General features: G+C 38.4%; 1 protein-coding gene across 8 annotated transcripts in view; it reads right to left on the bottom strand.

Annotated features, from left to right (window-relative positions):
* SOX6 (SRY-box transcription factor 6) overlaps window positions 1-24,440 on the bottom strand; it is a 381,731-nt gene that overhangs the window by 84,234 nt on the left and 273,057 nt on the right. For 6 of the 8 annotated variants that reach the window (XM_075048005.1, XM_075048010.1, XM_075048011.1 and 3 more), the window contains 2 exons: window positions 18,247-18,370; window positions 9,537-9,616 (listed from right to left, as the gene is read on the bottom strand). In XM_075048005.1, coding sequence (XP_074904106.1) covers window positions 9,537-9,616; window positions 18,247-18,370 — 204 coding nt within the window. The remainder of the gene's footprint in view (window positions 1-9,536; window positions 9,617-18,246; window positions 18,371-24,440) is intronic. The other 2 variants (XM_075048008.1, XM_075048006.1) reach the window with 1 other exon arrangement.

The following is a 24,440-nucleotide window of genomic DNA, read 5'->3' as shown; positions in this document are numbered from 1 at the left end:
ATGATTGCAGTGTTTTCTTGTGTAGAACTGTACAGACACAAAACAAGAAAACTGAATGCTCACCTACCACTGCTAATCATACTGGGAGGCAAAAGCACTACAATTAAATTTCTTCAGGCTCCCATGACAGAATAATGAGACACCATCCCAGTACTAAATGGGTGCAAGTCAGGAAAAAGGAAGAGTCCCATTTAAACTACCTGTCTCAATTCCCACATCTGAATCCCCACCTTGTGAGAAGATGCCGAGGCAGCTCTACATTTAAGAGCTGAATTTTTGAAAGCGCTGCTTGGGGTTTGAAGCCGGAATGTTTTCCTACTTTTGTAAGAGACACGGACAGTTCATGTGGTAGCTTGCAGCCATTCTATTATTTTCACTAGCAAAAATGGACAAAAGACAGGGATATAATAAATATATACTGGCTCTACTTATCAGGAGAAGCTTTATCAGTCAGCTGGGGCACGTCTGGGAAAAAAGTCACTCAGGTGCATCTCTAGCATCCCATTCAATTAACATACCATTAAAAATGGTTTGTCCCTGTTCAGCCTGCTGCATTACCTGATAAGTCAACATATTTAAAATGTATATTTAAATGCAGAAAACAGTGAAATGTTTTCTTTGTGAAGCAGAAAAACAAGCCCAGTTTACAGGTATTTTAAAGCATTAGAAATAATTGTGCTTTACAGGCTGCTTAGCAGATCTCTCACACTGATCTTTTACTGTATATTTAGAACTTTCATGCACCTTCAAGGAAAATTAAATAATTTCCTTAAAGGAAGTGCACACAAAATTATGCAAAACATATTCAAATAGGCTTGTAAAAATTACATCTAAAAAAAAAAATTCACATTTGCACCTCAAAACCAGGTAACTGGGAACTTACTATTACAAATTCATTGTAAACCGATGTATTTTCCACGGGTAAATGTGAATTTGGCATAAGATTGCCATGCTTTCTGAACTCCAGTGAGTGTGATGATATTTCAGCAACAGTGCTGGGACCAGATTAGAATGGTTATGAGGCCTGATCTTAACCCTCTACTAGGTGTTGAAGACTGCAGCAGCAGAGATGGCCTGTATTGAATGAATTACTATGGATAGTTCACAGATGTGTTATTTAATAGAGCTGTAGACTAGTTAAATCTGGTGACTTGTTCTGTTTCTAGTGTGTAGGACAAATGATGCAACTTCTTTGAAAGGACTTTACAGCTTTTATTTCTCACTTCACTTCCAAAAATACCAGTGGACATGACAACACATTCTCGCTATTCCTGCACCTGAAATATTTCTTCATTTTCATTCTTAGCTATTTGCTGTAATTCATGCACAACACCAAAATATGTGCTCTATTGTGTTGACTTCACTCAATTTTGTGAATGATTGCTTTAAGTCTTGAATAATCCCTTAATACTGGCATTTAAGCATAATGTCTTTTTCTTCCTGAATTCCTAAAGATGCTCCTCCCTCCAGTCTCTTTTTTTCAGGACTGATACCCAAGCCTTCTATTGTGCCTCCAGCCATATGCAGCCTTCATGCTGAGTCTTAAGAATAGACAGATGATTCCAACTTTCTATAAGTTAGGATGCTTTTCTAGTTTCTGTGTCATATGGATTCTAAAAACATTGCAGACCAAATACAACTTAGACAAGCAGCGTGTTGGAGGCAATGCCATTCCTATTTCATCATCTAAAAAGACTCTACTCAGTGATAGCAATATCTACACACTGATTTGATGAGTTCTACCTCATCTTCTATGAATTTTCTTTTCTTTCTGAATTGGGTCAGTGGGAGGGAATACTCTCTTATAAGCAAAGAAAGACCTTCTGAAATAAGGCAGGTGATGATATCTTTCCAGTCCACGCACCTTTAAGAGAATTCTTCTGCTTCCTTTGAGCATATGTGTGTGTGTGTGTGTGTGTGTATGTCTACACCTAGAAGCTCTCATCTAACCATCCTTATTCTTAGAACTTTTGATTCAGATGAAAGGTGGGTTATTAAGTTTTCTTCTTCTGTAGCAATTAGTCAGGAAAGAATGATGATACAGAAGTGTATTATTTTCCTTTGTGTATAGACCTGACTTAAAAGGCATTTTTGTCTCTAATCTGATTGCTGCTAAGTTCCTAAACATCCAAATATGTTAACACCTTCACAGGAAAAAATCCTTCATGTTTGTAATTTGTAGCCAAATTAAGCAGCTTGCTCTATGGTTATCAGAAGTATAATAAAATCCCAGAAATATATTCACTTGCAGCTAATTCCTGTAAGGCATACACCATATACATTTCTAGGAAGCTTGAAGGAATCCAACTGCCAGCTCAGAGTATGCCTCACAGTCAGCCTATTCCCCAAAGGAATGCCAGAGTTTTAAAAGAGCTTTAAAAAATGTGCTCGTCCCCTGATGGCACTCTGTAGTACTGGTGCCTCTGGTGCTCTGTCAGTAAATGCAGCGGGAACTTATTTGCTTCTTACTGCCTTCTGAGTGAATACATACCCCAGGGAGGGAGCTTTGCAAAGCACAATTATTTTAAAATAGAGCCTGGGCTTTCAGTGAGGGGCAGCCAGTTGTTAAGGCAGCGAGAACGCCTTGTTGACACTGGGGGCTCAGCCTCCTCAGTCACTTGGGCTCAAGCTTCTGCCTTGATACAGACTGAAGAGACAGAGAAAACCTCCTGCAATCCAGGCTGTAAGGATGACATCCTTTTAAACATACAAGCTTCCTGATAAGGGAGTTTATGCCTGTGCCATTTATGATCTCAATGGTAAATTCTCCCTGGAACAGAACATATGGGCCTGGAAAGCAGCTGCCCTGCTTGGTGAGATCTAAAGATGCAAAAGACGGGGATCGTGCCAGGAGCCTGATCCCTAGCTGCCAGATTGAAAAGTCTTCCCTCTCGGGACAGGAGAGCTGGTGCACGACGGGAGCATTTCCCAAGGCAGAGGAGGTGTTGGTCATCTGACGGGAACAGAAACAGAGAGCTATGCCAGACTGGGTGACAGGCCAGTGGCTAGTGTCCTTCCTGCAACAGGGGGCAACTCAAGCCCAGGACTGGACTTTGGCTCGCCACAGCCAAGACAAGTACTAGAACTGCTACAGACTATAGAAACAGCCTCTTTCTTAAACATTCCTATAAATTTTTTATGAAATAATGTGACACTGTTCCATTAAGCAAGAATGAGAGTAACAAAGACATGCTGTTTAAAGCAGTCATTGGAGAGGCAGGGTATTGAATGGGTGAGAAAAGGGTCTTGCAGCTGCAATGCTGCTGTACCAGGCTGATTACTCTAGCTAATGATTTTGTTTGTTTGTCTGTCCATTTTTACTAACTTGAAGAGAATAGGGAGAGTCCCTCTCATTTTGGTCAGGGATGCCATTACTGGGGGAGCTAGGAAAATCCTCCTGGCCAAAATTTCATCAGAATTGACACTTTACTGCAAAAAGTCTCAATTTTGATGGGCTGGGGGGTTTTTTGCTGAAAATCACTTTGCCAGATAATTCAGGGCTGAAGATGAGAAGGAGTGGGAGAAGATGGAGTATTAAGAAATTCTGCAAAGAAAGGAGGTCATATGGTAAAATATTGACTCAATGACATCATTTTCATTGATACTGCCACTGATATAATTCAACTTGATAACACAGATATTACATAGAGACATAAACATTCAAGTAGGGAAAGGCACAAGTATAACTATTTCATTGATTTTAATTAAATTTTCCAAAGTATTGCAAGGTTGGCATATTTTTAATTTTATTTTCATTAGAGGGCTTGCTTGGTCTCTCAGAGCCCTAATAAAATCTTCTTTCAACCTCTTTCCTTCCTCTGCTACAACCTAAATTTCTACATAAGAAAAAGACCAAAATATTTAATTTACTACTTCCATATACTGAAATTTGCACACACCATTCCCTTAATTTAGGCTACTATTCACTGTATCATAATAAGGAACATTCTGTTAAAATATGCCCACCTAGAGCTCAATAGTCTTTGAATGCTAGATAAAATCATTCTATAAGGCTAATGAAGACAGAAACTCTGCCTGTAACAATATTAAGTTTGTTTTCTCTAGTGATTCGAAGAAGTGAGCAATCTGTCAGTAATACATTGAGGGAAATTACTTGTCTTGTAGGAATTCCCGCTGACAGTCGCTCACTCACAGTGCTGACCCAAACATCTACCCGCTGACAAACAAATTACAGTGTCTAACTTTGAAAAGGTAACTAGCTGTTTTTAATTTTGATTGGTCTCACCAAATCTCTTTCACATTTACCCAATCCCCATTCTTCATTGTGTTAAAAAAAAAAAAAGGAAAACCCCATGGTTTTTGCATTTCAAAAAATTATTATTGCCTACATCCGAGAGTGTTATGTCAGATAAAACTGTTAAACTGTGTCTAACCAACATTAAGACTGGCAGCCCTGCCAGTGACTGACTGGGTGAGTGAACACATTACTGAGACAGCATTGTAGAAATTAATTTTCTTCAATAAAGTGATTTTTAAGGCTCATATATTTCACAATCTAAACATATGTCACTGTTTCATAAACAAAATAAATGGATTAAAATAATACATTACCAATATGCTGACACATGGAGATATTTTAATTAGAAATACTTAAGCTGCGTGATATTTAACTGCTATATTTGTTGAAGAGGAGCAGGCATCATTTAATAAGACATAAGGCAGGTACATCACTTTGCATGATGTGGTACCAGAGTGGGACCAAATCACCTCCAGTGTGAGCTATTGCTATCAGATCATATTAGCCCCACTAAAAAATTGCTTTAAGGTTACAACATATAGAGGAAACTCCATAAGAGCAACAGTCCACTAAAATAACTTTTTCATTGAAATAATAAGTCACCAAGATTCTAGTTCCCGAGAATAATATTTCTTCATAAAAGGCCACATTTAACATCTTAGCTATTTAAAGGCCATATTTACATGACTGTCGCATTACATTGGCCTCTTTCCTGCACATTCTTCTTGACTTACTTTAAGGACCAGCACTAAAATAGCTGAGGAAAGCAAATGTCAACTATGTCCTGAAATTTATATGTGTGAGAGAATTGGAATAAGTAGAAATGTAATATATTGTTTACTGTACCGAGTGCCCTCTGTTCTCTAAAGGTCAAAAGCATTGTAACCTTAGAGTTACAGTTTCTGATTGTTCCCAGGGTTAAATACATTATCAAAATTAATGGTTCAAACCCCTCAACCTTCAGATATATGAGTATTCATGCCTCCATCTGCTGAACTGTTCAACTAAAAATAGCATTCTTTGGCCTTCCCTCTACTAATATTGTGCCCCTGAGGCAGGCTATGCAATGCTTCAGCAGCGCACTGGATCTGCACCCAGCAGTATAAAAAAAGGTCATTTACTTTGTCTGCAATTAGAAGAGAGTATGGAGGAGTAGGATGAGATGGGAGGGGAGAAAAGAAATAGACAAATATGTGTTTAGTTAAAATTTATACTTTTTTAAAATGGATTATAAAAACTTCAGGCTTCAAGAACACAGCTGCAACTATAGTTAATACTTGCCAAGGTTCATTAGTGTTATAAGCGATAAATTTTGAAGGACAAATTACACAAATAGTTTGGGGAAAGAGTTATGAACGAAAGCTTTTTTGCTTTGCTTTTTTTCCTAGAGCTCACTTTGTTTAGGAATAACTCCAGCTAGCATCATTGTAGTGCTTCCATTTCTATCAACAGTTTATCAGTCATGGTTGAGAGAGTTGCAACATTTCCTTATTTACCCCACAGACTGCTTTGTAGAAATATCTAAGACTGAAGACAGATTTTTTTAAACAATAAAGAGCATATAGTAACATTCCTTTTTTGAAAGTAAGGACATATAGGTGCCACCTCTGCCACCACTGAGACTTCCCAGTAACTAGGTTACTGCTACCAGCACCATGAGAGCTGGGAAAACCCATTTCATGATCAAGTTCACTCATTGAGCAAGATTACTGGACACACATATCTAGAATCAGTTAATATCAGTGCAGTCATCTGACAACTAGGGAAAAAATTCAGGGAAACAGGAAAGGGGAGAAACTCCAGAGAAAGTGGATATAAAAAAGAGGAGCAAAGGGAAAATTATTGACAAGTTTTATTGCTCACACCAATTAATTAAAGCAACACACTTTTGTTACACACATGCATCAGAACTGGTTCACACACCACTATGCATACCTGCTACAGGTGTATTTGGTAATATATCTGTAAACTATTTAGCAGAAGGTTGATTTGACGGGATTCACTCACAGTTGTTTGAAGCTGGAGGGGTGAACAGAAATAGCTTGGTCCTTCTTCTTAGACCATACCTAGAGAACTGTTACCTCATCAGCAAGACCCTCCCTCATGCCAAGAGTCCTAACAATGCTTGATCCTATCACACATATTATTTAAATCTTGGCAAAGCTGTTGAGGAAACTGGTGAGCTGGGGCTGAGCTGCCAATGGGAAGTGTGGAACACAGAGGTTTAAGTCATTTTGTCAACAACATCATCAGTGCCACCATCAGGAGGTCAGTATAGAGATAAAAAGAAGCTATCTGATGTCAACGCAAAGCAGAGCAAGCCACCACTTCACGAACACCGACTGGCATAAATGTGTGGTAATTACTACTTTCTTTCAGGCTACTCAAAGCTACAACTGAATATTAATGGTATTTTACCACTAGCTGATCAATGTGATGCAGAATCTTAAGAGTGGATGGGTCAAACAGGTCTGTTGCTGAAGGAGAACTTAATTTATTTTTTTTATTTTTTTTTTTTTTAATGCAAGGCCCATGAGAGTGAAACGAGTTACTTGAGAAATTCCTAGATATGATTTCAATAAAGTTTTTTAACTCATGGAGATATATAATCCACTGGTGAACACAGACGTACAATTCAGAGAAAATACATTTTGATAACAATGTGCTAAATAGCTTGAATAAGATGGGCAAATCATTAATTACAAATTGCCCACTGGAGAAACATCCTCTGTGGAATAATTGCTATCATGACATGATGTTCCTGTGAATAAATTGTCTTGTGTGCTGTTAGATTCAGAGCTTCCATAGAAGTTGTCCTAACGCACAGAAAGATGAGAACACAAAATTGCTGCTAGCTCCTACCTGAAACACGATCATCCCCCCCAAAATATAAGTCAAAAAATAGGAGAGATTATAAACTTGAAGCTGACAAAATTTCCAGTGCAGCTGGCCATGGGTTATGGAAGATAGTTTTGGAACTAATAATAATGCCCTGGTAAAGCTGAAATGTTAGAGCTACTGCAAAGCTTTTTTAATTGAAACAGCTTTCCCTCCCCAAGTTCCCCAAACACAGATATTACACACACGCTCACATGTAGAAACAAAACCAAACCTGCAAATGCATTAGCTATTTCTCCCACTGGCTGAAAGGAACAGAGATTAGTTTTGTGATCAGTATTTTTAAGCACTTGGGAAATACTCAGATACCATGGTCACAGCATTCATGTAAATAAGTAAGTGGGTGGGGTGCGTGGAAGAAAGGAAGCAAAACAGAGAAAGAAGGGGGAAGGGAAGCAAAGATGGAAAAATGAACTGATATGCTACACCCCTCGCAGTCTTCATGACGCATCAGGTATAACAACAAATTCCCTCCAACAAACACACCCAAGTAAGTGTTCATTTAGGGAACACATAGGGAATTTACACAAAGAGAATATTAATAGTAGGACTAAATAAAATTTAGTTCAGCCAATTTGACAATCAGATGAGCAGGTATCAACTGAAGGTTAAGTGCTCTATTACTTAAGTTCTTATTAAACATTAAAGGTTGGGGAATCCCATAAAGGCGAAATTCCAATAAGATAGAAAGGGGGAGAACAAACAGAAAAACTCTTTTACAACAAATATATCTGAGGGGAAATTCAGGCCCCTCAAGCACGCAAACATTTCTGAATTATTAGCACCACTGGTTTTGCTCATTGTTTTCTCTCTAATTGTGCTCGTCATGTTTAACAGTTCAGTCTATCATTTCTGCAAATTAATGGAATTGCACTATTGTTGTAGCTTCTGATCAACGCTGATGTGCAAATAGATCTGTGGGTCAAGCTACAAATGGATCTTGTAAAAGAAAAGAATTGGCAATGCCTGTGGTTTAGATCCTGTTTCTTTTGCAGTTGAACAGTTTTTATCCTTTCCTGCCTTACAGTCTTGTGTAGGCTCACTATTTGTTGTATTGCATTTCAAAAGTAGCAAAAATAGTCTCTCTATTCACAAAGCTGATTTCTGAAGTAGTTTCTCAACTAAAGCTAATGAGACATTTGTTTCAGTAAGTATTCAAATACAGGTTTTCAAAGGATACCTGTTTTTCATTTTGAAAAACTTCCCTCTGGTTTGAAGCCTGTCCAAGGTACAGTCTTAGCATAATACTATCATGACCCAAAAGTATTTTTCTGAGATCTTTCCCTGTGGTGTCAGGGTGTTCTCTTTTCAAGTTTTGATTGTAGGTTAGGTCAGACATGAACTCAAAGGGTCTTCTGCACCAGTTCTGGACCATCAGTGAACAGTGAGTCCTGGTCCCATCCTCACTTATTCTAAGTTAACTTGGCAAGAAGGATACCAGCATTGGGTAAAGCCAAAAGGATTTTTAATTTGCTGTGGTCCCTCTGCAAAATGATATAATTGCAGAAGGGTAAGCAGAGTAGATATTTGGATATTAACATGGCAGTAGATTGCTACTCTAGGCACAATTTAGTCCTACTTTGCATCTGAACCCAACTCCAATCTAAGTCAAACAGGGGTTTCAAAGGTTTAATTACAAATAGTTACATGCATCTTTAATGGCCTTTCCTCTCATGTTCAGTTACTTCCTTTCCGCACATTTTAACTCTGAAAGCTTTTGACTGTTTCTTCATTATTTATGACATTGTTGTGTCTTTTCTTGTGAAATTAAAAACTTCTTGCCACAAAAAGCTAGCTAATAATATGGCACATAAACCTTTCTTTCACAGCATTTCATTCTATGTATGTGTGTCCCCCCCAAAATGACCAACCCAAGGCTCCTGACCATGCTTGACATCTGACCAGCTTAATGCACAGAAAGGTTGAGATTACCTAAATACAGAAGCCAAAAGAATTTGCAATTTATTGTATTGTCAGTAGCACACTGTCTGAAAAAAAGAGAAAACCCCAATAACACACATTTGTTTTGATACACTCACTGCTCCAATTAAAGGTAGTGCATTGCAGCTACAGGGGAAAGAATGAAAATAAAGTACAAAAACATCTTTGAACTTGTCTCCCATCAACTGGTCATATAATTAAAAAAAATACCATTAACTCTGCCAACTCGAAACGCACAGAACAACATCTTTCACTCACAGCATCAAGGTTGGCCGCGCACCGCTGTATTTGCAGTACCATAAGTACATAAGGTGTTAATCCTCCTGGGCTGTGCTCAAAAATTATTTAACATTCAGACTATTATTTAGCATACAGCTGGTTAGCAGTTTTCCCCTAAAATGTTGGCTTCCATCCCACATTTTTTTGTTCTGGCACATACCTGGAGCTGTAAAGGGCTGAGTCCAGAAGCAGCAGCAGCTGCCATTGTTGATGGAATGAACTGCACAGGGTAGTTATCACCTGTCGGGAGAACAATGCGTGCAGGTTCAGACAACGAGCAGAGAATAGCAGCAGACAAGTGCAAACACAGACCTAGGATTGCCTGTGCTCCACAGCACTCCTCTAAGCCTAAACATCTGCAAAAACAAAAGGCTTCACTGGGCACGGACTTGCCACACTCCCTTGGAACTTTTTTGTTAGCAGATAGCTGGTAGGCAAACTGGCAAAACATAAATGTGATACTCGTGATTTTAATTTTCAAAAGCAAATGTTCTAATCAAGCGTGTAAGCTTCGGCACAAGATGGGCCTTAAGGCCAGAGACACACAGACAAGATACCCCAGGAAACCCCAGTGGTTCCCAGAGGAAAAAAATTGGTGCTGCCACATGTTTCTTGAAACAGGAGAAATTTGTTATAACCGGAGATATTTCAGCCCTGTTTAAGGCAGGGTGATTTCTTTTCAGTATCGAGTGGCTTTTTCCTGGGAAAGCTACCTAGCCGGCTCAACACAGGTTGAGGTTTCTTCTTGTTTTGCTTTGAGGTTCTCTGTCTTGGGACAACTCCTTTAAGGTAGCCATAGAGAAAAACAAAATTAAATCACTTTTTAAAACAGCTTGAAATATAATTTTAACTTTCTTTTAGATCCGGGACCCTACTGACGCTGATAGATCAGATAGTTGTTCAGTTACATGAAGATTCAGGCACTAAAGTTTCTGTGTTCTCTTCACTCAAAACTGAAAATGTGTGCCCTCTGCATTGAGGAGACAACAAATACTCCAGAAAGTAAGAGATACTACTGATCCAAAAGAAGCTTTGCAACGTTATAGCACCTACGGGTGTTCCTACTTGGGAGCCACTGCAACAATGCATCACACAGTGCCACTGAGACTTAGTCAACGTAAAGAATGAAGGAAGGTTGAAATAGTTTAGCAGTGTAATCTGTAATATAAAAACTAATACAGTGATGGATAAATTACACATTAACTATGATTTATTGGAATATCACTTTGGCTCAAGCTACTTAAAGTCAGTGTTATGTACTATCTGTAGGCTACGTTTTAACAGGCTGCTCCTCTATACATTTTTGAGATTTACAATAATCAGTCTGTTTTACATGAACTTTTCCACACTGAAAGCAGAATGTAGCAATGAAGGAAAATACAGAAATCCAAAATAATATAATCAGGACATTCCAAGAGTTAGATTTTTTTGCCAACCCTCTCAAATAAATAACGATAGATGAAGTCTTTGCAGATGCTGGATTCCTCAGAACTCTCCCTTTTTACCACCTGAAGTGCTATTGTGTTCAGTCTAGTTTAAATGTTCAGCTGTTTCACTTTTTTAATAAATTGTACATGTCTAATACACAAGGTTTCTTTGCATCATATCCATAATACCTCATCAGACCATTGAGCACAGTATGTGCTTGTACACAGTCCAGTAACAATTGGATTCTGATTGCATATGGAGCTCTGCTACAATGCATTCACTAACACTATATTGTACTGGTGTCCTATGGAGTAATGTTCAAAATATCTCCTCTTATTTTCCCCCTTCCATGAGGTTGATTTTAGTTTGCAATGATGTTGGGGTTTTTTTCTTAAAAAACAAAAAAAAAAAAGGGCAACAAAAAAAACCCCTAGATCCTTTTCTTAAAGTACTAAAGCTGTCTGTTTATGGTTAAATAATTCTACTCATCTCTTTGATATTTATAAGAAATTATCTGAATAAATAAGATCTTAATCTAAGTTAAATAAAGTTTCTTTCAGAAATATCTTACAAGGTTTTAAAAAAATTACAAAGATGTTGAATTAATGATGCTTTAAATGGGGGGGAATAACCATCAGAGTTATCAGCATGGACTGCCTTGCAGAACATTTCAGAGGCATTCTTTCTTTAAATATCATGAATTATTCATTCCCATTCCACACAGCAATCTCTTCTTTCTCCCTCCCCCTCCACATACACTTTTTAAGTTCAATACCAGTTGCTTTATTTGTACTAAAACATTTTCCATGTCAAACATATTTTTAAAAAAATCAAACTCTAAAAGAATTCCCTGCGGCACTCCTTTTTCACAGTTGTCATGCTCCTATGGTTTGAAATAGCCGGCTATTTTACACACACACGCACACACACACACAACCACACCCTGTAGTGTTCTCTTGCTCACCTGCTGGCTACAGTTCTTTCTTTTGTTACGGGAAAAATAATTTTATAGTTACGCCATTTATTTGTTATTACAACGTAATACTGTCCCTCTCCCCTCTCATTTTAACATGCTAAATTATGGCAAAGTCCTGGTATGTTAGCAGTATCTTTGTGCTGAGAACAAAAATTAATACTCTTTCAGCTCTGGAGTACTTTGCTGACACCAAGCAGTAAAAGCAGAGCAAAGGTACTTTCTTCTCCCTTGAGGAACCTGAGCATGCAGGGAATGGACTGGTTTTAATTTTTAATTACACGAGGTACCTATTTCCCTCTCTCATTTTGTCAGTGCAAGAATGGATCAAGAAGTGTCTCAGTAGCTGTCTTGGAAAGAAAGCAGTCAATGTATTTTAGCAATTTTTTTCAAATTTGTTTCTCGATTTGGAATGCTTGCGTGAGGATCCATTCTTTTAAATTTGTACAAAAGGCGGCAGAACACGTTCAAACAGGTCTGCTCTAGGTACCGGTGTGCGCTGGCCTTTGATAACCAGGAGGGAGAAGAATGCCAGAAGAAGAAAATCTGTCACGTTTTGCAAACTGATCTCTTCAATCTCCTTGCTGCACTGATTGTCTATTTACATTTGGCTGCTGTTGTTTATATACAAATTGGTATTTACAAGCCATGGAAAAGTATGCCAGACTTCTGTTTCATTTGTCAGGTTGAGCAACATTTCCAAATGAATAAAAGCAGCGAGCAATTGTACCATGCTATTTTACCTAGAAATAATGTGAATGTTTCTTTTTGTCTTGGATGAAGTGATGAAGCTTGGTGGACTTTATTTATAGGATGTATGGACTCAGTTTCCAGATCAAGGCTTTGTGAGCTGTGAGGAAAGAAGGATGTCTGGCTCTTGTGAGACTCAGGATAGGGGGAGGGTGTTGCTCTATTACCCGTCTTTGCTAAAACATAGTTTTAAGACACAAGCTGACTCTCCTCATCTGACTTACAAAGCTTTCGGTTTGATGATGGGTACCCCATTTGGGGATTGTAACTTAAAATCCGTCTCTTCACGCATGGATCTCAAACTGCCACTTGCTCACTCTCCATGCGGAATCTCAGAATAACAGGAAAAGGAGTTGGAAGGGGTGTGAGAGGTCACAAATCCCAGGGCCCTACCCTCCCAGGCATAATGCAGTGACCGAGGACAGCTTACCTCTCCTCAGGGTGTTGTTGGGATACAGCAGGGATACAGATGCCCACACCTGCAGTATTCCCACATAGGGCATGCATTTCATTTGTGCAGTGGCATCAGGATTGAGGAAGATGTTAACAGAGGTAACTGGCTAAGGCAATACTATGGAGCATCTCCTCTGTCCGATGACACTACCTCAGTTCTGCCTTTGTTCTGAGCAGGGTTTGCCACAGCACTGCCTTATTGCCATCATCCTGTCGCAGCAAAATCAGTTGCCCCAACAATTGTCTCTCTTCAGGTAAAGAACTCCAGTGCAAAATCCCAGCTGAAAATATTCTGCTGCCTACTACCACTTCCAGCTCTTACCTCAACATTTAGGAGTGAGGCACATATGGATTGCTACAACAAATCCTGAGGTTACGGATTCCTTGTTCCAACCAGTAAATCCCAACAGGGAACACATGACAGACTTTAACTCAGTCCTGGGGAATTTCCATTAGAAACAAGACTCATGCAGCACCTCTGCCATGCAGAGATACACGGCCAACTCAGTACACAGTTGATTTGATGTACGCTTTCTGTTCTCACCTGCCAAGAGGAACAGCAGCCTACTGAAAACAGAGTGCTGTGCTGTCTAAAATTTAAACCACCTTACAGCTTTAGGAAAAACTTCTGAAAGGCCTGTTCCAAATGGAAACTGCAATGATGGACATCAGTGAAATCCAGCAGATCTAAGATGATGTTAGTTATGTGGATTAGCTACTGTAATCTAGGAGTTTAATTAGTTTGATGACAAACATCTCACAGTATTGGAATGTTCTGAAGTGCAGCCGGATGACACTAAGCCTGACAGTTTTGTTTGTTGTGCTTTAGCTAATTTTCCTTTTGTTGATTTCAAAGGAGTTACTTTTGATTTGCCCCAGTGCAAGTAGGAACAGAACCAGGCCAAAACATTGGCTCCCTTTCTCACTATTTTGCCACCAGCCTAGGAAAACAGTCTCCATTTTCACATTTCATTGTGTTGCCAGCATAGTAAAATCTCTGGCAAATTATTTTTGTGTATAAATCAGAATGACCTAGGTAAGGAGACAGGAGTTGTTTCTTAGCCATTCTAATCATGGTCTTCATATACTGTATGTATGAAATATGAAGAAATGCTTTGAAAATACACTGCGGCACATCACTCTACAAACCCTTTTAAATAGAGGTTTACAATCTCCATACCTCAGTGTCCCTATTTTCAATAATCTTTTTCAGAGATACTTTCCACATCTGGTAAAGAACTGATATAACACAAAAGACTTGCAGAAGATTATCAAGCAAAAGTGATCATTCATTTCCAACTCAAATGGACTGCCATTATGCAGCCAGCATGGAGAGCGGCCCTCCCACTCCCTGCTCAGAGCAAACCGTAGCTCTGTTTGAGCTCTGCTCAAAGTATGGTCTGGCTTCTGCTCAGCATTACTCTGTATTTTTACTCCATCGTTATCCTACTTCCCCATTTCCTCTTAGCCACAAAACTTGAAGGAAGTAATACTTTAGGCACTGCAAGATGGAGGGGGGAACTGTCTTCCTCCTTATCCCACTCACCGTCTTCTCCTCTTGACCCAGGGCACTAATGGGGACACGCTAATCACATTCAAGGATACTCCAGCTCACTAACTTTTCCTGGATGCGTGTGGTTCGTTAAGTGAAGGGAAATTTGCTCTGGGAGAGGAGGTATAATGATATTTATGCTACCCACCAGTTCCAAGTAGTAAGTATAGTGGTCACAGTCAGAAAGCCAGTGCAGTTGCTTTGCTGTACTTGGATTGTAAAATAATTATATTAACTCTGTAGCATCTCTGGGCAAGTATTAGCTTCCTAACAGCTGCCACTCTTAGCTTCCTACTGGAATAAGCGGCAACCCCCACAACCAGGTACTCTGCGAGGCTCGTCAAGTGCCTGCAGGTCAATAGTCACAACAGTCATTTGAGATGCACAGTGCCCTAAAGTTTTAATTAATCCAGTATACAGTATAAATACTGAAATATGTATAAAAAATTAATTAGGTGGTCTATGCAGCTCTGATTTCTCAATTAGTACTTACCATGCCGGAAAATTATATTACATGACTTCGAGATACATAAGGAAGCATGGGACTTTGGGGATTTTTTTTCTAATGTAATTATTACTTGTCATCAGCACTTGCTAACTTTGGCCTGTTTCACCTCCTAGAGTTCCAAATTATGGGGGGAGAGCTACAGCCACTTCATGTTATAGATCCTGCCAGGCAATAAGAAACTCTGTCCTGTTAAGCTTTAATACAAATTATAGCTGTATATCAGCAATTCATCGAGATTTCTATTCGTAATGACTTTCTGAGCTCAGGAGTTCGGGAGCAACTAACTGTCTATGTGCTGGAAGGGCCTCAGAATCTACTAAACTGTCCTCTCTTCTAGAGGTCCTTCCACTGAAGGCATGATGTAGTGTACCTTGGTTTAGGAATACTATTTTCTTACTTCAAGGCATAGAGTTTAAATGCAGATCTGCAGCAGTGTTTGGTAACTGCCATCTTGGCATTGAACTAAACAGCCATGAAATTGGTTCCCACTTAGCCCATGAAGGTATATCTGCATGGACATGCGGACATAATCATACCCCGGCTTGTGCACCAAGGCAGGACTGCTCATCTTGGCTGCACTGCCACACTAACACTGATATGCCACTTCCAAGTCGGAGTTGGCTTATATCTAGCCCATTTTGCACGCAAAGCAAATAAAGTCGCTGTGCGCACACAATATTTGACATTCCCTAAATGACACAGTCAGTTTCAAAAGCACTTAGTTCCCACAGCTCCTGTTACTGAAATCCCTCTCACTGTATTTTCTGAGTGTCAAGGAAAACTGGCACTGTCAAAGCTTAGTCTTGCCTACATCAAACTAGAGTAAAATGAAATGGAAATGAAATGGGCAACCAAAAAGAAAATGGTAAGTATCTGAAGAGTTAATCCATCTCCTATCTTTCCTCAGAAGTATGAGTGAGTCTAAACTGACAGTTCTAGAGGTGAAAGTTTCATTTCTCACAAAAGGAGAAGAGTACAGGTAGTAGCAGTCAAGTTCATAAATATTCCTCAGAAACGACTTTGAAGAACCCTCTCTATGAAAGAGTATAGCTTAATCTCCAGTTTCATTAATTCCTTAACTACTGTGCCGAGAGTGCCAAAAATAGGAATTAATCAATACGAAGTGTAGTTACAGCAGTTTTTTTATCATGATATCTCTCCAACAGAAACTACTAACCTGCCCAGCTACCTTTGCCACACATGCTGTAGAATTTAATAAATATATTAAATATATAGTTATTCTTATTTCTTGCAAGCCATTGGGTATAATCAGATCATTGTGACTTCTGGTCCTTACTAGCATCAGCTGGATATAAACCACTAACGTACTAGCAAACAGCTTACCTGTGTTCTGAGATATCTAGGCCTTGATTTCTGTCTGCACTTCAATCTATTAACATTTGTTATAGATTTCTTTTTCTGCATTCGGGCAAGCAAAAAAAAGCCCTAAAGCTGTATCACCTTCTGCTATAAGGTCAACAGGATCACAGGTAAAGCAGTATAAGCTCAATAAAGTGTTAGCATAGGTACTGTAAGGAACAGTTTAAAGTAAGTGCAGAAATCTGTTCCTGTGCAGGAAATCATGCTGGTACTCTTCTTCTTGAGTCATTATTGTACCAAGTAGCCTACAGAGCCAAAATCAACACGATGTGATTTGACATATCACCTTTCAGGGGGAAGCACAGCAGCAGCTTAATCATTAATAGTCACTACTCAGAAAACATTTCAGATTAAAAAGGGAAAAGCAAGGAAACTAAAGCACATGCTTTCTCTTGTCTGTTAGAAAAAAGGTATTAGCCAGGGTGTTGTAGACAATTTCCACAACTGGCAACTCTTTACATCTTTGGAGACAAAATATTCTTCACTTTGGTCCCCAACTGTTGTGAGGTGGTGATGTGTGTGAATAACCATCATCCTGTGCCATCTAGAGCTACCTGCCTTTCAGAGCTCCATTAACTGGTTCCTGCGTACAATGCACCAGTTTGTCAAATTGGAGAAGAACTTTGGGATTTCTAAACCTGAAGGTAAGAGAATAACTGGACAAAGATTCTGTGTTTAAAGAGGAATGTCTCTAGACTAAAGAGGCAGAAGGGAGTAGGAGAAGCGGAAATGCTTGCTGAAATCCTGCTTGGCCTCACTTCATCTAATATTAAGTAAACTCACTAGAAAAGATTTTAGGTTCAACCTGGCTTTTAATTAGTATGCTGTTTACATCATCTGTTATGAGGCTTTACTTTGGATTTGACCCTGCTCCTGCTGCAGTCAACAGCAAAACAACCACCAACATCAGTGGGAGCAGGATCAATGCTTTACTTTGTACATTTCATATTTAATGTCAAAAAAAGAAACTGGTATTTACGTTTTGTAGTTATTAGTTATCAGGTTAATATGCTAAAGGCAGCTTGACAGCGAATACTATTAATGAGCAAAATAAGGTTGCTGCTTCTCAACTGAGGTCACTTACAAAGAATGTACAAATGAAAATAAGGTTAACTTTTATTTACTTAACTATCTTCCTACATTGAATTCCTTTGGCAATGTGTCTTTAAACATTTAAAGCCCTGTTTACAAGGAGGCTCTGAAAGTAGCTTCAAACCATTATATCCCTAATTGAATTCCCCAGGAGTCCTGTAAACTTGGAGGAAAAAAGAAAGAAATCATAACATTGGCTAAATCATCTCAAAACATATTTCACCGCAAGGTTATGTGACCTGTTACAAGTCTGAAAGATGACTGGGACTGAACTACTGAAACCTTTTATTATTCAGATCGAAATCAAACAAAAAGTTGCCCATTTGAAGCCTACTAATTAAATTATACTTCCTCTGACTTTTATCACTAATTAAGAGTAAGAATTTTGGCACAAAAGACAAGTATACTGAAGATAACAGAATTAATTAAAGATACGTAGCTTTTGTATAATGACATGGGGCAGACCAGATGCAAATTACTTGGCGAGTGGGCCAATGTATTTAGAGCAAATGATTTTTTGGGAAATAAAGGTAAAAAAACCATGATGTTCAATAACCAATACTACATCCACCTCCTTCAAACCAGAAGGTTTTTTCAAGTGGATTTGCAAAACTCCACATCATTTCCAAGCAGCTATGCCTGTTGTGTAATATCATCTATACGAGACAGATCACACAAGAAGCTACAGTTAATATCTTAAAATGTTAAATAGCTTCACATCCCTGTCAGCTTACCTGGCTTGTAAGTTATTCCTGGGGGGAAGAGGAATCCCTGCTGGGCTGCAGCAGCCGCTGCCAGTGTCCGCTGGTCGTGTGGAAAAATTGGGATCATGAGCGGAGGCATGTGACCCTGAACCTGCTAAACAGAAGAGAGCCTCTGATCAGAAATAGCACAAATTTGTCTTGACAGGTATTTCTCCAGTACTGATAGTGTTCTTGTGTTCACACAGTCCCACAGAACCTTTGCCTTAATGTAATCCCTGCCAATTTCACATTATCACATCAAAGCCCTCACTAACATTGTTTTCCCTCAGTGTCAAAGGTGTAACAGTCTCAGTGAACTGCACGTTTTCCTATTTCTTCCCGGTTCTCTTTTTTTTTTTTTTTTTTTTAATTAATATTCCCTGTCCTGGCACAAGGTAAAAAGGTACAAAACCTTTCTAACACACCATAGGTTCTTTAAAAAGAAGAGTGGTAGGTATTTCCATTAATTTTTCACAAGCTTTCTCATCTTTGGTCACAGACAGCAGTGACAAGCATTTTAGAAATAACCTAACAATTCAGTAGCTACTTTGAGGTTCGAATTTTAGTATCCTTAGGGCAATTTTAATTCTGAGATCTTACAACGTTATATTGTTCATATATACATACATATACATATATATATATACAAACAACTCAGGTATGTTATTTCAAAATCTCACCACAGTATTAAATAGTCTTCTAGTCAACACCCCAGCTCTTAAGATTTAAGGCCCCAACATCTTGGCTCCCAATTAAACTAACATCCTTTGCCATACACACCTCACTATAACATATAAATTGCTTGTCTGTCTAAGCAGTTTTACAGCTTTATGCACTATCATGTAGCTTGGTAATTATAGAGCTGTATTCAGAGACCATTTCAGAATAAAAACTACTATATCAAATTTAATTTGACCTTAATAAATGTATCAAAAAGCACAAACATGTGAAAGCAAAACATTCTTCACCTTATACCAGCATTTGTATTCAACATATAGAAAACAGGAGATATGATAGAATCATATTTGTTAAAACCACAGGTTAATTTCCTAGTTCCTTAATTTATGCTACATGTGTTTCAGAGACAGTGGCTAGGATCACAAGGAGTTTTTATCCATCATTCCTTAACCCGAGAAGTACCCAAGGGTTTGACTATGATTTTTCTGATTAGTAGTTAAGCAAACATATAACGGTTTATATATCAAAGCTAGTAAATGTAGGAAGAAATTGGGGGGTTAGGCAGAAAAAAAAATTTGCCCTCATCCTACCATAAATCAGTGGCATTAAATACTATTAAAAAGTTAAAGTACACTTCAAGCAATTTTTTTTTCATTTAATTCCTAAAAAACGTTTTTGGTCAAATCCCATATGTTGACCTATGACATTGTTTAAATAGTGCCAAATTTTCTTGTCATATCCCCATTACTTTCACAACCATTGATGCAGTGCAGAAATGCTACTGTGTGTGTCTATGAGGGTTAATTTACCAACAACTCTTCTCTTGGGAAAGCCCTAAGATGTAGGTTAATAAAGGTCAAGCAAAAAATAAACACTTTACAGTATTTTTTTGAATCCATTTCTCAGGAAAATCAACTTATAATAAAAAGGTCTTTGTGCAATTACTGCTATGGCACTGGGGCGTGAAAGAAACTAGCTTTGAGCAGCTATTTCTCTCATTTTAGCTGAGGTAAGCCTGGCTGTGCGTTTTAGGATATGACTTAAACTTGGTTAGATTGGAGTTGATCCCCATGTGCCCAGCACAGGCATTTACCTCTGATAAAATGGTGCTGGTTTTGCTGTGTGGTGTTCCTTCACACTGGCTCTACAGGAGTACAGCAAGTGAAAACCACAGGTTTTGTCTGATAGAAACAACTCTAGGAAATATTGGAAGGAATTCTACACAATACAACTTACAATCATTTTCAGTAGTTCCCAACTACAGTCTAATCAAATGGACCCAAGACTTAAGAAATATCCCTTTTAATCACCACACGCAGAAAGTATTTCCGTGGCGTTGCAAAGGTACAAGACACCAACGCAATCTCACAAGACACAGAAGAGATCAGAATGAGTACTGTGGTTAGAGTGATGACGCATACATACCCATAGCAATACTTAGCACCATAGTGTCACATAATCATTTGAACATATAATAACCAAATCCCCCAATGGTTATTGCCCAATGCAGTCCTGTAGAGTTGGACCCACTCCACCATATCCAAGAAGACTTTTTTTTAACTGTCAAATAAAAGCAATTCAGTAAGTGTGGAGAAATACCACTGTATGTTCTGGCTATCTGCTATTCTTCCTTGAAATACTACTCTGAATGCTGGATCAGGTCCTCAGCCTATATAAATCAATGTAACTTTGGCTAAAGGTGGCTTACATTTGGAGTGTAAGTTTGAGTTTACACTTGAGAGTTATACAGGTTGAAAAAAGCCCATACTGAATGGTAACCATTCCCTCCCATGGGTCTTCCCTCTGGCACATAGTAAATACTATTCCTAGGTAAATGTTGGTTTCACCCAGAATTATTATGTACATAAGTGTCAATTTTCAGCACAAGTCAACTGAAAAGCACAAATAAGCATTAAAAAGGAAGAGAATGTACAAGTATCACTGGTTACTGAATTATTAAAGATGTAAAATAAATGCCAAAAAAACAGTAGACACCTTCATTTTTGACATTTTTTTCTTCCTGAGGTTTTTATTATTTTTTTATTTTAATTTTTATTTTTATTTTACTGAGGGGGGAGAAATTGGGAGGAGGGGTTGATTGGTATACTTCATAAAATCGGCTACATGCCCAGAAATTTTAATTGCTGAGATGTTCCTCAGGTCTTTCTGAAAACCAAGACTGTACCAGATGCCCGAGAAACACTCCGACTCTGTCTCTTCCCATTCGTAAAAATAGCGTATTGTTGGATCGGCACTTTCCCCTTTTGTCTCCTCTGTGCTAAGTTGTTGATGATGCCATTTTTTGCCATCTGCCCCAGAGCTTCATTAAAGATACATGAATGGACTAACTGGGCTGCTATCTTGTGAGGAACAGGTGCTATTGTTTGTCCCCGAAGACTTGCACTAAAGATCTCACTCAGAATACTTGAGAAAGAGCATCTGCAGCAGTCAGTCAGAGAGTAACTTGGCAGAGCCCGTACTATGGGCTAATATGCAAACAGTGACACTCAGGGGGACTCATTTTCTCTTTCATGAAGATTATTTATTCTTTTTTGTGATGGGTAGTAAATGTTTGGTTTTGAACAATTCTGCCAGTCTATATCTTTAACTGAACTGTACAAACCCTGAGGAAACCTGGATATATTCTTTCCAAAATTCCGTTCTGCAACCTAGAGTAAAAGCATCTCTTATATAAAGCTACCTCATAAAATTAATCTTTGTTTCTATACAACAAGCTCAGGTTTAACTGTGTTAAACATGAGAAGCCACCAAGATTAGGAAACTCTTAAAAGGTAGTGTGCCATTCCTTTAATATCCCATCACAACTCTGACGGCCCTTGGGAACTGATTACAGCACTTCCTTGCCTGACATCTAAGTCAGGAAGCAACTTTAGAGCAAATCAGCCCTGATTAGTTCAAGAAGCAACTTCCAATTTGATTCTCCCTGAAATAATAAAAGCTGGTGGCCTGTTTGATAAGCTAGGCAAATCTGCAGTGCTTTGTCCCACAGTCATGTGAATGCTAATCTCAGAAGTTGGCTGGGCAATCCTCCTTGTTAAAAAGTCATTGATGGTTAGTGTTGTGCATGGAAAATGGAAGCCAAAGGGATATGTCATACAAAAATAATGCCTTGAATGAAAACGGTCTGCCTCTTTCGGATAAGGAACACAGCACATTTAGTGAGACTAAGGAAGAGGAAGGGTTCTGTCTTTAAAAACCAAAGCTGCCTCTACGACAACTAACATTGCAGCTAGAGAAATAAAGGCATTCAGAGAAAAGGATGGCAGCAGTGCAAGCAAAAAGGCAGCTCACACATTTCTGCTTAGCTGTGAGGATCAAGAGCAGAAGTGAAACCCACTCTATAATGGTGGCAGAATTCCTCACAAACTTTTCAAGATCAAATTGACAAGTTGCTTCTCTGTTGCACAGTTTACTTCAATAAAGGGGACAATTAAGTGCCATCTTTTTGAGAGAGAGTAAGCACAATCTTTATAATATTTCATGCCTTCCTGAAAGCTTTTTTTTTTTATTACAACCAACAATAGTGTAAAACAGTGTGATAGGCTAAATATGCTCTAATTGCCTACAATAATCCAACATCGCTATTTAAAACCATTGCCCTCCACTTCTTTCACCAATAAAATCTCTGGACCCTGTTCAAAACTTGTAGAAATCTTAAGATCTGTATTGAATCTAACAGACTACTCCAACACATGTTAGCTGAGAAACAAATCTTTGAATTTACTGAATTGACTTTTTTTCTTTAGTATAGGATGTACAGTACCTTTTGTCCTTGTGCTGTTGCAGCCTCTGTGAGAACCTAATTCATTCATAGACACGCTTAAACTTCTCATGCTTTAAACTTGAATTTCTACCTAAGATTTTTTAACTTCTAGAATAATTGGTATAGCCAGACTACAACTGTAATCTGTCCATGCAGTCATTAAGCTTTTAATTTCCATAGTAAAAATGTGTTTGAAATTTTCTACTCTCTCACTTAAAAACTAAGTGTACTAGAAGAGTTTCCCAGGTAATGGCAGTGTATCAAGTAAGAATGTGCATTTTCAGAATGCTCAAAATACATGTTTATATGATAGAACATAATGACTTTAGCTGATAGCTCCACAGGTTACATTTTAGTCTGATTCATTTTAAAAAACTTAATGGCACCGAAAGCAGTGTTTGTGCGCCCAGTACTACTACTGCAAGTTTTTTAATACCCTGCATATTATATGTATTTACCTCATCTGCATTTTAAATAATCTGTATATAAAACATGGCACTATTATTTTTATACCACTATTGGAATTTTGTTTATTTCAATAACTGGTGTATGTTTTTCTTGTTCTTTGTAAGAGAAGAACTATAAGAAGTTTTGTTAATTTGAATTTTATTTTGATTAAGTCATTTTGGTGACTGTGGAAGAAAGCAAGCACCACGTTGCATAAAGAAGTAGGAACTTCTTCTATGAATACTTACATATGTGAAAGTCAGTGGGATCACTTATATGCTTAAAAGAAGCTACGTGATAAGATTTTTGCAGGTTTGGGCCCAAATATCCTCCTGAAATGTGCCACTACCGTAATGAACTCATGTCATGACTGAGCACTTTTCTGGTCCCTAAAATGATCTATTCAGAAAAACTGCAGAAGAATTGTACTGAAAAAAATAAAAAAGGTCTCTTTGGTTATAATTTAATGGTCTGGCTGTTTGGTTTATGCTGTTCTGATGAAGCAACGTGACTGTAAGGCTGGGTTAACTGACCAGTTCAGTTATAACGGATCTGGCCACTTTGCGTGCGGGTGGTGGCTGGGCCTTTTGTTCTGAGCTCAGAAGCGTAACTGATGAATCCTCAAGGCCTTGAATTAATGCACCATCAATGCCTAACATTCTCTAATGTAAAGATAATATGTGAGAGTGGACCCAAACTCTTAAGTGAGAAATCCCTTCTAGCATAAATAATCCCAGGGAAGGAACTGTGACTGCGCGTGGAGAAATGGCAGCTGAAGAAAGGTGGGCTCCAACAGACCCAAAGTGAGCATGCAGGCACTACAGCATAGCTAGGACACTGAAAATCACGTTGACAGAGCTCTGACACCGAAAATTATTCAGAGGCTACTTTCTGATCCTGTTAGCAATATAGAATCACTGGAGCTGTATCTATATAGGGAGGTATATTCTGTTCTAATTTATCTGCCATCTGATTATCTACAGTCTAATTGAAAAATATTTCCTCTCAGTGAAAGTACATGAGCCACAAAGAAAATGTCTGCCAATGAGATCCCAGGGGAAGTGTTGGCAAATAAACTGTAAAAAAGATACCGTAGACTTGCAAAGTGAGAACATTTCATACGGGAAATACTAGGAAAAATATGTAGCCCACTACTGAATTTGTAAATGGATTGTAACTGCTATTTTCTTTCTTTTCCCCTATCATTTTTTCCATTTGTCCAATGCTTCAGCATGATTTGGAGATTTAAGTCTACTGCAGTGGCCACAACATTAAT

The sequence above is a fragment of the Buteo buteo genome, chromosome 16 (genome assembly GCF_964188355.1).
Source record: "Buteo buteo chromosome 16, bButBut1.hap1.1, whole genome shotgun sequence".
NCBI lineage: Eukaryota > Metazoa > Chordata > Aves > Accipitriformes > Accipitridae > Buteo > Buteo buteo.
The sequence above is the reverse complement of the archived record's forward strand: the minus strand, read 5'-3'. Positions and strand labels throughout refer to the sequence as shown.